The sequence below is a fragment of the Oryctolagus cuniculus genome, chromosome 11 (genome assembly GCF_964237555.1).
Source record: "Oryctolagus cuniculus chromosome 11, mOryCun1.1, whole genome shotgun sequence".
In the NCBI taxonomy this organism is placed as follows: domain Eukaryota; kingdom Metazoa; phylum Chordata; class Mammalia; order Lagomorpha; family Leporidae; genus Oryctolagus; species Oryctolagus cuniculus.
The window spans coordinates 120,515,016-120,528,735 of NC_091442.1; the positions used below are offsets into that span (position 1 = coordinate 120,515,016).

The window sequence follows — 13,720 nt, forward strand, 5'->3', positions numbered from 1 at the left end:
GCTGGGTGCAGCCAGGAGGACCGGGCTGTTTGATCAGCGGTTCCGCCCTATGCCAAGCTGCCGGGCAGCGGGCAGTGGCCAAACCGGCCCTGCCGCATGCCTTCCAGCCCTCGGCAGGAATGCCATCCCCAGCCCCGGTTACCACGGCCCCCGGCTGGGCCCCGGGGAGGAGCAGCAAGGCCTGGTGGGGGCAAGGAAGGCCCCTGGGGGCACTGGGGCCTAAAACCACCAGACACCACCGGAGAGACCCACAGGGCCCCAAGCCAGACCCCATCTTGGCTCAGAAGTGGGAGGCACGGGGACAGGGAGCCGGCCCAGGACCTCTTAGCCCCTTCCGAGGGCCACACCTGCCCAGCCAGGAGGTCTGAGCTGGGCTCCAGGCTCCCCGCAGCCCAGCGCTGGCCAGGAAGGCCTCAGGGTCTGTGTCCAGCACCAGCAGGGCCGGTTTTGGGGAGGAGCCACCCCAGGACCAGGGCCGGGGGCGTGGGGCGCCGCGTGGGGATCACACACTCACTTCTCCGATTCCAGCTTTTATTGGGCCGAGCGCTCCCCTCCAGGGGAGGCCGGTGACACAGCCTGTCAGAAGTGGGCGCTCCAAGGACACCCAGCGCCTCCCCTCCCCCGCGCCAGGCAGAGGACCCTGCTCCTGCCCAGGGCCACGCCCACCAAGGACCGACGGGGAGGGCGGGGTCTCGGCTGGGCGCCTGGGGGCCCAGGGACAGTGCGAGTGACTCGGTGGCAACAGGGGCCCCCGAGGATCCATTTCAAGCAGAGGAGGAGCCTGGCGCGGGGACCGAGGCTGCGGCCGCGCCCCTCCAGAACCCAGTGTAGGTCACAATAACTTAAGACTATAGACATTTGACGCTATATAACAACATAAGTTAACCAGATCCCACGGCACAGGACGCCGGGCTGTGCGCTCGGAGGTGTCCCTGGACGTAGAGGAGTGAGCAGGGGGCCGGGGTGGCGTGGGGCGTTCTCGGCAGCCCAGAGCACCCTGGCGGCAGGAGGGGCACGAGGAGAGATGCAGGCGGAGCCCCGACGGGGGTCGCAGCCCCAGGCTGGTGTCCAGGCCACTCCTCCGCTGTGCCTCCCAGAAAGCCCCCAGGGAGGGGCAGTGGGCAGTGGGGGGCACCAGAAGCCCCACCCCCTGCATCTCAGGGGCGGAGTGTCCAGCAAGGCGACACGGTCCCGAGTCCTGGCTTCCGGTTCTCTCCCCACACTCCAGTGGGCCCCCTCCCAGCGCTCCGGTCTTGAAGTTTCTGGGGCCAGGCGAGGACGACCCTCGGGGAGGTGTCCCCAGGACAGCAGGCAGGGCTGTGGTGCAGTGAGGGCCCCGCCCTGGGCCTGAGCTTTCTCAGCATCAGGGTCAGGGTGAGAAGACAGGACCGGGCCAGGGAGACCCTCAGAGACACGGAAAAGGGCTGTGGGAGGGGCCGGTTCCCCAGGTTCCCCGGGCCACGCTGGGAGCCCCGGTGTGTTCTCGGGTCAGCAGCTCCCTGCACGCGCAGTCCCTGCCCCCCCCCCCCGGCACCCCACCCCAGCTGCTGGAGGTCAGGCCGGCTGCAGAGTGGGGGAGATGACGGGGGGCCAGGGAGACCCTCAGCAGTGCCTTTTTGATTTGCCTGACCTGATTTTCAAAAGGAGGGACTCTGGGGTCGGCGTCCAGGCCCCTGCCCAGCTGGCTCCCGGGGCCCCCAGCACTGCCTGCAGCTCCCGCAACAAGGGGGCGCAGAGAGGCCTGGCCGGGGTGGAGCGCGGAGTCGGGGTGCTGCGAATCCTCTTCTGGCAACCCGGGACGCATAAATAACTCGGGCCAGCAGGCCGGGAAACAGCGGCGGGGAAGGGGACCCCGGAGTCTCGCCGGAGTCTCGCCGTCACGCTGGTCTCAGGGACCCCGGGCGTCCTTGGGTGGAGGCTCCGGAGACAAGGGGAGGAGTCCGCCGGGCTGCGGAGGGAGCGGGCGCAGGCCAGGGGCGGGGCCGCGGCGGAGGGGCGGGGCCGCGGCGGAGGGGCGGGGCCGCGGAGGAGGGCGGGGCTGCGGAGGAGGGGCGGGGCCGCGGAGGAGGGGCGGGGCTGCGGAGGAGGGGCGGGGCCGCGGCGGAGGGCGGGGCCGCGGCGGAGGGGCGGGGCTGCGGCGGAGGGGCGGGGCCGCGGCGGAGGGCGGGGCCGCGGCGGAGGGGCGGGGCTGCGGCGGAGGGGCGGGGCCGCGGAGGAGGGGCGGGGCCGCGGCGGAGGGGCGGGGCTGCGGCGGAGGGGCGGGGCTGCGGCGGAGGGCGGGGCCGCGGCGGAGGGGCGGGGCCGCGGAGGAGGGCGGGGCCGCGGCGGAGGGGCGGGGCTGCGGCGGAGGGGCGGGGCTGCGGCGGAGGGCGGGGCCGCGGCGGAGGGGCGGGGCCGCGGCGGAGGGCGGGGCTGCGGCGGAGGGCGGGGCTGCGGCGGAGGGCGGGGCCGCGGCCCTCACTTGCAGGTGAAGACCTCGGTGCGCTCGCTGCACGTGTTGCACTTGACGAAGCAGCACCAGTGGAATTTGCAGTTGCACTGCCACACCTTGGTGTACTGGTGGGTGTTGTAGCCGCGGCCGCAGCACATGGTGTCGCAGCCGTCGGCGCCGGGCGAGGTGCGGTTGCACAGGCGGCCCTGCGTGCCCACGCTGCCCGTGGCCGCGTCCTCCTCGCAGTAGTTGGGCGACTTCTCGATGTACACCAGGTCCGTCTCCATGGGCTTCTGGTAGCTGCGCAGCTGCTTGATGCGCAGGAAGGTGGGCTGCCGCAGGCGGCTGGCGCGCACCACCTCCACCTGCACGGCCGCGTTGTACTTCTCCTTCAGCAGGTGGCCCACCTCGCGGAACTTGGGCAGTGTGGTCCAGCAGGTCTTGGTGGTGCAGGAGCCCGACACGCCGTGGCACTTGCACTCCAGCTTCATGCGGTCCTCCAGAACCTGCCGGCGACAGACGGGGCAGCCGCTCAGCGCAGCCGCGCCCCACCCCGAGCCCAGCCCCAGCCTCCGCGCTCATCCTGGCCTGGCTCTGGCTGTCGTGGGCACGCCGGGAGCGAGCCAGCAGATGGGAGCGCTCTCTGAGTGTCTGTCTCTCTCCACTGCTTTTCTACTTAGCTAATTAGTAAGAAAGACCTGCGTTGTGAGCGGCAGGCCCCCCAGGCACGGTGAGAACCCTGAGGCCCCGGGTTGAGCTCTCCCCACAGCCGCCCAGCAGCAGGTGCACTGAGGCCCCAGGCCGGTGGGACCTTGCTGCAGGTCTCTGGCCCACCCACTCCACTCCCCAGCCTGGCATGGGCCCCACGTGTGCTCAGAGCCTAACAGTGTGGCTGGTCCATGAGGGCCTGGCATGCCCACGGGGCGTGGTCCATGTCTGCTGGGGCCCAGCAGGGCACCGAGGGGTGGCGAGGGCACCGGGTGCTCAGACCCTCACCCCTCCATGAGGCCCGGCCGCGCCGCCCCGGAAGCCGAGGCCCCGGCCCAGCCGTTGCTGCTCTCGCACCCCAGCCCCACGAGGGCCCTCCGCGGGTGCAGCCCTGTGTTTTCCTTGGGCCTCCCTCCGCAGCCCTGGAAGGCTGATTCCCAGAGCCAGCCCTGACCCCAGGTACTCATTTACCCGGATCGAATGCGCCTGCCAGCCAGGTCTGATTAAAGATAGGGAATCATTAGCTGTGGCCCCACGGCTGCGGGAGAGGCTCTTTGTCAGCTGTCGGGGCCCCGCCAGCCTCACCTCGGAGCCCGGCCTTGCAAGACTGGGCCAGAACTCACCGCTGTGGGGCACCTGCTGCGGAGGCCCCAGCTCTGCCCCAGACAAGACGTCCCCCAGCGAATGAACAAATGAATGGGAGAAAAAGTGGGAGAAACCATCCACAGCCTGTCCACCGTCGGCCCCGGGCAGGTCCCTGGCCTGGTCGCAGGAGTCCCCGAACCTCAGAGGGGAACCCCGGGCTCACAGTGTGGGAAGCAGAGAAGAAGGTGGTGCAGGGTCTGTGGGAGCCCATGGCAGCCCAACTCTGCCGCTCGCAGTGGGGGAGGGCTTCCCAGAGGCGGTGGCACCTATACTGGGTGTTCAGGGGTGGGGGGGGGGCAGGAGCTCATCAGGAGAGGCTCGGCGTGAGCAAAGGTCTAAGAGCTGTGGACCAGGGGACAAGAAAGAAGGGCTGGGCCCAAGCTGCGGCTGGCAGGGGCTAGAGTTGGGGGCGGGGTGAGTGGCTTCCTGGGGGGAGGGAGCAGAGGGAGGCAGGCGGGCAGCAGGGGTGGGCGGGGGCGAGGCTTGGGGAACAGTCTGAGCTGGAACTTCAGGGCTTGGTGCCTGGGATGAGGGGTACCCGGCTGAGGACACCTGCCAGGACGTGGGCTGGGGGTCCTGGGCCAAGGGCGGCCCCCTGGAGATGGCATGTGTGGGCTCCCTCCCTGCCCGGCTCTCCCTGTCAGCCTCCCGCGCCCCTCACCCACCCGCGGGCACCTTTGCTTGGATCTCTGCCTCTCCGGAAAGTGGCCCCTGCAGCCCGGCAGCTGCCTTGGTCACGCTGCCTGCCCGATGCCCGCTCCGGCCGGGCAGTCCCCCAGAGTTCCCCACAGAGCCCTCACTCCCGCCGGCTGCCCGTCCTCCCCTGGCTGGTCTGGATGCCAGGGCCTGGCGGAGCCAGGAGGCCAGGGGTAGTGCAGGCCAGGTGGCCCGGGCTCCAGTTGCCGCCCAGGGTCCCCGCTATGGCCTGCTGGACGGCCACCTCCTCACCACACTCTGCCTCCTGCCCCTGAGCCTCTGCCCTCCTCCTCCCCCGGCCCCTGTCTCTCGGTCCTCATCAAGGCCAGGCAGCCCCTCCGAGGGTGCGCAGACCCCTGCACGGCGGGTGGAGCTGAAGGGACAGCTGTTTGCAGAGCGAGGGGCTGCACCTCGCCTGGCTGGGTCCCGGGGCCGAGCCCGTCCTGGGCGTGATCACAGGGCTCAAGAATGTGCGCTTCCTTCTCCAGCGCCCCCTCGGCTGGAGCCACGGCGCCAGCGGCCGCCGGAACCTCAGGGCACCATGACCACCCCGCCCAGCCCTGAGGTCCCCCGGGGGTGCAGAGGGAGCCCACCCTGCCCAACAGGGCTGAGACTGAGGCTGGGCCCCACCTGCAGGCCTCGGCTTCTCCTTCTTCCCGGCGTGAGAGCGTGGTCCGTGCTCTGGGCACTGGGCTCAGCCATAGCTGAGAGCCAGCCCTGGCTGGGAGCAGCGTCTTGGCTCCAGACAGCACGTGCGTCACCCCTCCCAGGACCTGGGGGTCTCGTCCAGACGACAGAATGACCCGGCCACCAGCAGACCCGTGGTGGACCGTCGCTCAGGTAAAGGTTGTGCTAGGTCCCGCTCCCAGCTTTCCTGCCCCCCCCCCCCCCGGAGCTGGTGGCACCAGACAGCCATAGGCGCCAGCCCCACGCCACCAAGCACAGGAGCCCAGGGCTGCCTCTCGGAGGCACAGCCTGGGGCCTGCACAGGGCTAGCGAGCACCTTCCGCCTATCTGGGCGTTGTCTCCCCCCCCACATGACCGCAGAGCGGCCGGAAGGCTCCAGGAGGCCACCCACACCTGCGGCACCCCGTGGGCACTGGGGGGATATGGTCCTCAGGGGCACGGGGGGAGGGGCAGCAGGAGGTGAGCAGGCCCCGGGGCAGAGGGAGGTGAGCAGGCCCCGGGGCAGCTGGTCTGGCCCCAGCTGACTGGCCAGGCAGTGGCCTGCATAGCGCCCCCTGTTTGCGTCCACCGGAAGGGACCTCGCTGGGAACAGGCCCCCGACCTCCCCTCTCTCCCAGGGGCACCCCGGGGGCTGCAGCGCCCTCTGGCCTCCCATCACCTGGGACTCACCGAGGCCAGCCCTGGGGTTCTCGGGTTCTCGGGTTCCCTCTGCCTGGTCCATGTCACTGTGCCCGGGCACCTGCTATGGCTCCTGTGGCCTGGAGGCCAAAATCCAGCCTGGCCATCCCAGCTTTCACCACGATGCCTGTCCAGCCTGGTGGCCTCTGGGCGTGCCCTGCACGCCGCGAACCCCCGTGCCTTTGCCGGGCCGGTTCCCCTCCTGGACTGCCCTTCCCCACTTCTTGGCCCTGTAGGCATCCTTGCCAGAGCAGTGACCAGAGCTCAGGCCTCCGGTGCCATGTGACCAGCTCTGCTGTCCCTCTTGGCCTCAGCTGTCCTCATCTGTGAAATGGGGGCAGTAATGAGGGGAGCTATGCAAAAGCCCCTATTCAGAACCCACACTGCTGTAGACGCTGAAGAAGAGCTGATTCTCATGAGACTCAGCTTGCCTCCTCCTCCAGGGAGTCCTCCTGAATGTCCCCAGGTAAATGGAGCACAGCCTCCTCTGCCCCCCCCCCCCAGTGCCCGAGGGGCAGGGACCCCAGGGACGGGGACGGAGGCCACAGTGGCAAAGACCGTGTCACCCCTTCCTTCAACAGGAGCTGCCCCCCCCACACACACACACAGCCAGACAGTGGCACACCCTGGGCCGCGGCCTGGGCCACCACTCTGCTCCCGCCAGCCAGAGCCTCCTGCAGCCCCTCAGGCGCCAGCTCCGCGCACCACGTCCACAGGGCTCCAGGGCCACCTCCTTCTGCTCCCTCCCACGGCTCCCAGGCTTCCACTGCTCCTGGATGTAGCCCCCGAAGGCCTCACTGGGCCCCCTCCCCCTAGCCAGGGCCATGTCTGACTGCTCCCTGCCCACGCCTAGCCCTAGCACCTGCCACAGAGCAGGGGCAAGAAGTGTTTGTTGAGTGAATCAGCGAGCCAGAGGTGGACTCTGCTTCGATCCCAGGGACAGAGGGATTCTCTAACTCTTCTCCACCTGGAAAGCAAGTCTCCCGTTCCCCAGGAGCCCCTCGGGCCCTGGGTGCAGCCCAGTGAGGCGTTCCGCTCGGCCGGCCGCCCTATCTCAGGCCATCTGGCCGCCTGGCTCCTCCCAGCCCGGTATCTGGGGCCTCATCTCCCCGCGGTGGCCCGCCAGGCCCTGACTTCTTCCCCAGTGTGTCCCTGCCTGGACCGCCCCACCGTCCACCCCTCCCCCACTCCCCGTGCATGAAGCTGGCGACTGCCCAGGGGCCCTGGCTCCCAGCTTCTGCCTCCTGGGACATCCTTCCCCGGGCCCCTCGACGGAATCTGAACCGAGCCCTGCCGCAGCCTCGGAGGCCAGGGCACCAACAGAGTCCCACGATCTGGGGACCCCAGCCTGGCCCAGCCGGGCCCCTGCACTGAAGCGACACCCACCAGCTGGGGGCTATAAGCAAATCGGAGGCTCAGTGTGCACAGTGTGCGGTGGGAGAGCAGGCCCACTTCCTGGAGGCTGGGGAGGGGACTCAGAGGGGAGGCACCACCCACACGGCAGGGGGTGGCTCGGGAGCTCGGAGCCCCTCCCTCCCCCGCCCCCCCCCCGGGCCTGGCTCCGCCCACCTTCCTGCCCGCCCCCCCACCCTCCCCCCCACCCCCCCCACCCCCCCGGGGCCGGGCTCCGCCTACCTTCCTGCCCGCCTCGTTGTTGTGCAGGTTCATGAGGCGCCGCGCGTTCTTCTTGATCTCGCGGGCGTCCACGAAGCGCCGGGAGAAGTCGATGCCGTAGCGCACGTCGGCGGAGCAGCCGCCCCACTTCCAGCCCTCGGCCTGGTTGTAGTAGCCCTGCTTCTCCCGGTCGCAGCCGCAGTTGCTCAGGTTGCCCTGGCTGCAGGCGGCCGTGACGGCGTGGGCCACGCCGGCCGCGGTGATGGCGTAGGTGAAGGCGGCCTCACGGCTCCCTGCGGGAGAGACCAGGTGCCCTCTGCGTCCCCAGCTCGCCGAGGTGGGGCAGGTGGAGCCCACCTTGCCACGCGGCATTGAGGGCGGTGCCTGGTATACAGCAGGCATTCAAGCCCGCTGTGACTTTGCCACCAGCAGGTAACCTGTCACCTGGCGACCTGTCACCTGTTCCCAAGAGCCTGCGCTGGAGAGGTTCTCAGCCGTGGTGACCGGCACGGGGGCGGGGGCTCCAGCTCCAGCCCCCTCCCCTCTGCCAGCCTCCCCGCCGTGACTGCGCACAGACGGGTGGTTTTGCTGATCCCATGGGGACCAGGCATGCAGGGAGGCCAGGAGGGAGCTCAGGGGCCCAGGGAGCACCCACGGGGCTCAGAGCTGCACCTGGGCCCCCGGCGGCTGCCTCCATCTCCCTGACCGCCCATCATCAACCCTCGCCAGGCCCCGCCCCCTCCTGACACCCCAGGCTAGCTCGGGACCCCGAACTGCCCAGACCTGGGCACCAGTCCTTCCCAGAGCCACCAGCCAGAAGGGAGCCCCTGCTGCTCAGCCACCCCGTCCCAGGTGGTCACAGCATCCGCTGGGCTCAGCCCACAGGGCGGGACTTCCTGACGCCAAGCGAGGCCAGGCCCCCTGCATCCCCACACTGACTCCCACCCCTGGGGTCCCTCCCGACTTTCCCACAGCTGGGCCCGTGTTGTCCCCATGTCGCCAGCACCTGGCACTGTGCCAGTGATGCCACCCCGAGGACCAGGAGCCGGGGAGCAAGACCTGAGCAGGCCAGCACCCCGGCCGGGGGCCCCCAGCACCCACATGCCCCTCTGTGTCCCCAGCTGCTGTTCCCGCTGCTGGGGACTGAGAGGGTGGCCTGCAGATTGCAGTAGGGTCAAGGGTCAAGTCAGGCCGAGAACACCCACTGGGCACCAAGGGCACACCTGGCCTTGGGCTGGGCACACTGCCTCACCTCCCACTAGTGGGGTCCCTGCTCCCCAGCACAGCTCGGTCCAGCTGAGAAGCAGGTGGGGCCTCCAGCCTTAGGGGCCCAGGCCGCAGTGCTTTGTGGGCTTCCATCCTCTGGGAAGAGTTAAGGGGGCACAGGGGCTGCCAGCCCTTCCTCCCCTTGGGGTCCAGCAGAGAGCCCCTCTCTGCGCCCCCAGCACATGAGGCCTTGCCAGGGGCCCAGCCTCCTCCCTCTGGCCACTCCCCCGCCACGCCGCCCTGGGTAGTGCCCGCCAGCTTTGGGGGGAACCCACCAGCTTGGGGTCCCTACCCTGCCACAGCCTGGCATACGCGGAGCAGGCCACCTGCACAGCTCATGGTGCCACCCGGCTCTGTGCTGGCCGGCACTGCTCACTGAGATACACGAAGGAGCCCCAGGGCCCTGTGCCACCGGCGGCCAGCGGGCTGGGGCCCCAGACAGGCAGGGACAGGGACAGAGAATGCGGGAAGCCGCCCCCAGCCCGGGGCGAATCCAGTCTGATCCTGCAGGGAAGCCCCGGATCTGTGGTGGGTTCCTGAACTCCTGGCTCTCTCAGCGCAGCCCAGTCCACGCGGCCTAAGGCGGGGGTTCCCTGGCCTGCTCTGTGGGCTGGCGCTAAGGGAAGCCTCCTGGATGAGGCGACGTTTTGAGCAGGTAAAGTCCTAGCAAGGAGCGTGCGTGAACTTCCTGAGTCTGTGTGTGTGCAGTATCTGCGGTGTGTGCTGTGTGACGCGTTACGGGTGTGTGCACGCGTGGTGTGTGTGCTCCGGACAGGCGTCCCCGCAGGAGCACAGGGCCCAGGTGTGGAGGGGCGGCTGTAGGCCGGATGGGTGCCCAGCCCGGGCCGGTCGCTGTGGGACTCGGACCCCAGCGAGCAGAGCGCACTGGAGCTGCTCGTGGGTGGGGTTCTGCCGCGCCCGCCACCGCCCGCTCGCGGTCTCCCCTGAGCTCCCTCAGCCCTCACACTCCGGGCGGGGGAATTTCACTTCTACTCCTACTGCACAGAGGCGGAGTCGAGGGCTCAGAGGGCAGAAGAATAGCAGTGGCCGAGCAGGACGTGATGCACGGCCCAGAACAGCTGAGGGAGGCCGGAAGCCCTCCTGGGCCAGCCTGGCCCCGGGCAGGAGGAGGCGGGGAGGGGCTGAGCACAACCCGAAGACCCTCTGTGCTTTGCCGCAGGCGGCTCCGCGGCAGAGGGCCGGGCACGGATGGAGGCAGCGTGGTTGCACTCTCCTGGGGCCACTCTCAGCTGTCCGGAGGCCCCAGCCTGCTCTGCGCTCTGACCGGGAGCCAGCAGTGCCCTGAATGATGCTGGGGGCAGGAGAACAGGCCACACACCAGCCACCGTGAGCTGCCACTTCTTGCCCATGAGGATGAGGAAAAGAGCCACTGCTGGTGGGGGACGGTAGACGGGGTGGACGGTAGATGGGCGACAGCAGCTGCCAGTCCCTCGGGTCCCTGCACGCCAGGTGCACCCCTGCAAGACTGAAGACACATGTGCTCGCAAGTGAGCCACGTGGCAGAACTGTCGATGCCAGCGGGCGGGCAGGTGGGCAGAGACGGCCCCAGGAGCTGCAGAGACGCCCATGCTGCTTCCTGGCCCAGCCAGGCCCCGGGTGCACAAGCCGTAGGCTCCGTGGGTGTGACACATCGGGGACAGGGGACCTAGAGCCGGAGGGAAGTGGCCTTGTGGGGGATGCGGGCTTGGGAGGGAGGGCGGAGGACACAGGACTCCTGGAATAAAGGAAACCCCTGGGGATCGCAGGCTTTAGGGGGCGGGGCCGGTCCTCTGGCAACGCGGCCTTCAACACACAGCAGCCGATGGCATTTAGGGCACTTCCACCCCTCGTCCTGCTCAGCTCCATGACCAGCCCCACTCCACCAGGACACAGAAGAGGCAGGTGACAGGCCCAAGGCCACACAGGGTCCCAGTTCAGCCCCCTACACCCCAGCAGGACAAGGCTGCTGCCGCGGGCCTGGGGTAAGGGGAGGTGGGGGTCTCCAAGTCACATCCTGGCCGTCTCTGCCCCATCCCACAGGTCCCCCATTCGTCTGGAATTGGGTGGAGGATACTGCCCCCATGTACCCCATTCATCCTGGGAGAGACGGAGACACAGTGAGGCCAGGCAACACTCCCAGACCACAGCAGCAGCTCGGGGTCACTCGGCCAGGCCAGCGCAGACAGAGGCCGTACTCGGGTTTCAGGGCCTGGAGGTAGCTGCTGGGCACGTGGGGCTGTGCAGCGGAGCCCAGGGACCCCAGGCAGGGTCCAGTGCACCCTTGTGACTGCCCACGGGGGCCTGGGGGTGCAGCAGTCTCCTGGGTGGTCCCGTCCCTGCATGCCCGGCATACGCAGGTTCAGGCTGGGGTGAGGTGAGGCGGGAGCACTGGGTTGGGTGAACCCTGAGCTCCTGCCCCTGCAAGCCTAGCCTGGACCACCTGGACCCTGCCAGTGACAGCTGAGACAGCATCCGCATCAACCAAGGTGGGGGCACAGCGCACACCCCTCTGGGTCCTGGGAGGCAGCATTGCTGGCAGCAGGCCTAGGCCTGGGCAGGCCCGGTGGGTGTTGTGTGTGTGTGAGAGGTGCAGGGATGGGTGTGGTATGGGTGTGAGGATTCAGGTATTGGTGTGAGGGTACAGATGTGGGTGTGAGGGTACAGGTGTGGGTGTGAGGATACAGGTGTGGGTGTGAGGGTACAGGTGTGGGTATGAGGGTAGAGTGTGTGAGGAACAGGTGTGGGTGTGAGGGTGCAGGTGTGGGTATGAGGGTACAGATGTGGGTGTGAGGATATAGGTGTGGGTGTGAGGGTGCAGGTGTGGGTATGAGGGTACAGATGTGGGTGTGAGGATATAGGTGTGGGTGTGAGGGTGCAGGTGCGGGTGTGGGGTGCAGGTGTCGGTGTGAGGATACAGATGTGGGTGTGAGGGTGCAGGTGTGGGTATGAGGGTACAGAGTGTGTGTGAGGAACAGGTGTTGGTGTGAGGTACAGGTGTGGGTGTGAGGAACAGTTGTTGGTGTGAGGGTACAGGTGTGGATGTGAGGTACAGGTATGGGTGTGAGGGTACAGATGTGGGTGTGAGGTACAGATGTGGGTGTGGGGTACAGGTGTGGGGTGCAGGTGTGGGTGTGAGGGTACAGATGTGGGTGTGAGGGTGTGGGGAGCAACTCAGACTAGACTAAGTTACTGGAATTAAGACTTATTCTATGCATCTGCTCTCCCACAATATGGCGCTGGGAGAGAAGAAAACAGCTTCTACACAGCTGCCTCCAGTTCAGCCAATAAACTGTAAGACTTGTTCCTGATTGGAGGAGAGCAGCGTACTCGGCGTGTGGGCAGCCGAGTTAGGATTGGCGGAGGAGGACTATAAAGGAGGAGAGAGACGGCATGCACCAGGAACATCTAAGAGGAACATCTAAGGGGAACACCTGTGCAGCCCCCAGAGAGCCGGCCGGCAGTGTGCCGCTCCCCTGCGGAAGTGGGGAAAGTGGCCAGGGGGAACCGCCCTTCCACGGAGGTGGAAGGGACGGCAGCCAACCCGGGAAGAACCAGCAGCAAACCCGGGAAGGGCCGAGCAGACGAAAGAACAGCACAGGGTCCTGTGTCGTTCCTCCACGAAGATGGGGAGCGACATAATGGTGCCGTGACTCGGATAGAAAACTTAGAAGGGAAGAAATGGGAAGAAATGGGAAAATACCGGAGAGAGAGAGACTAGCAAACAGCCTAGGGAAAAGCCGGACGAAAAAGGTGCCGGAAGAAGCTATTGAAAGCCTAGGCATAGACTCAGATACGGACTACGGGGGGAAGCTGGGAGAAATCTCTAAGGTTGAAAGCGAAAGTGAAAGCTAGAACAAACAGACTCGGATACGGACTGTGGGGAGAGGCCAGGAGAAATGAGGGAGGAGTATTGTTGGAGGAAAGCTTGGGGAAACATACCGGGTAGAGAAAAATGTTAGGGAAATTGAAGCCGCGGGGGGCAGGCCGAGGCGGAGACGAAAGCCACTTTGGGATTCTCAAGTTAGCCCGGGAATAAGGGGCGAAAAGTTAAAACCAGAAGTGGAAACGTAAGCCCGGTTGGGATCCGTCTGATTAGCCCGGGGAGCAAAGGACGGGAAGCCAAATCGTGGGGCGGAAACGTGAGCTGGGTTGAATTCGCCAGGTTAGCCCGGGGAACTTAGATTGAATGCTAGTGGCGGAGACGTAAGCTACGCTGTGTGACTCGCGGAGGCTGCCGCGCGCAGAGAGAGCGTGCGGGGCACAAGTAGATAGGGAACGCTGGGCTGGTGCGAGGCCGTGGTACAGGCGCGAAGCCGGGAAGCCGCGCAGATGAGAGAGGCGCGGGCTGAAGCGGCTCAGAGCCGGGAAGCCGCCGAGAAGCAGCCTCGGGGCGGGCGCCGGGAAGCCGCAGGGATAAGAGAAACAGAAGTTTAGAAGTAAAATAAAAGAAATAGGAATGTTGGTAGACAGACGTAAAATGGGAGAAATAGGAATGCCCGGAGATATAGAGAAAAATAAAGCCTCCCCTCAACATGGCAATGAGAGAGCTTGGATTCGGTCTGCCTGATTAGTGAGGCGATGAGCACCTGCGGGCGGCTAGCAGCTTATGCGCCGCAGGTCACCGAAGACAGGCACGTTATTAACATCAATAGTCTCCCCACAATACCGCAATGAGAAGGCTTAGATTCGGTCTGCCTGATTAGTAGGGCGATAAGCACCAGCAGGCAGCTCGACCAGAGTATGAGCTGCAGGTCATCGAAGATAGGCACGAATCAACACCAATAGGCCTCCCCACAATATGGCAATGAGAAGGCTTGGATTCGGTCTGCCTGATTAGTAAGACGGTAAGCACCAGTAGGCGGCTCGACCAGAGTATGAGCCGCAGGTCACCGAAGACAGGCACGCATCAGCGCCTAAAAACCTCCTCACAACATGGCGAAGAGAGGACCCGGATTCGGTTTGCCTGATTGATAGGACTTGTAAGAACCTGTGGCA

The 13,720-nt window shown here is 66.8% G+C and overlaps 1 protein-coding gene across 3 annotated transcripts in view; it reads right to left on the bottom strand.

Moving 5' to 3' along the window:
* Window positions 1-514: 514 nt before the first annotated feature.
* The window catches only part of WNT7B (Wnt family member 7B), a 39,952-nt gene continuing 26,746 nt past the window's right edge, over window positions 515-13,720 (bottom strand). For all 3 annotated transcript variants that reach the window (XM_070051538.1, XM_070051537.1, XM_070051539.1), the window contains exons 3-4: window positions 7,481-7,752; window positions 515-2,937 (exon numbers count right to left, since the gene is read on the bottom strand). In XM_070051538.1, the coding sequence (XP_069907639.1) occupies window positions 2,458-2,937; window positions 7,481-7,752 (752 nt within the window). In that variant the 3' untranslated portion in view covers window positions 515-2,457. The remainder of the gene's footprint in view (window positions 2,938-7,480; window positions 7,753-13,720) is intronic.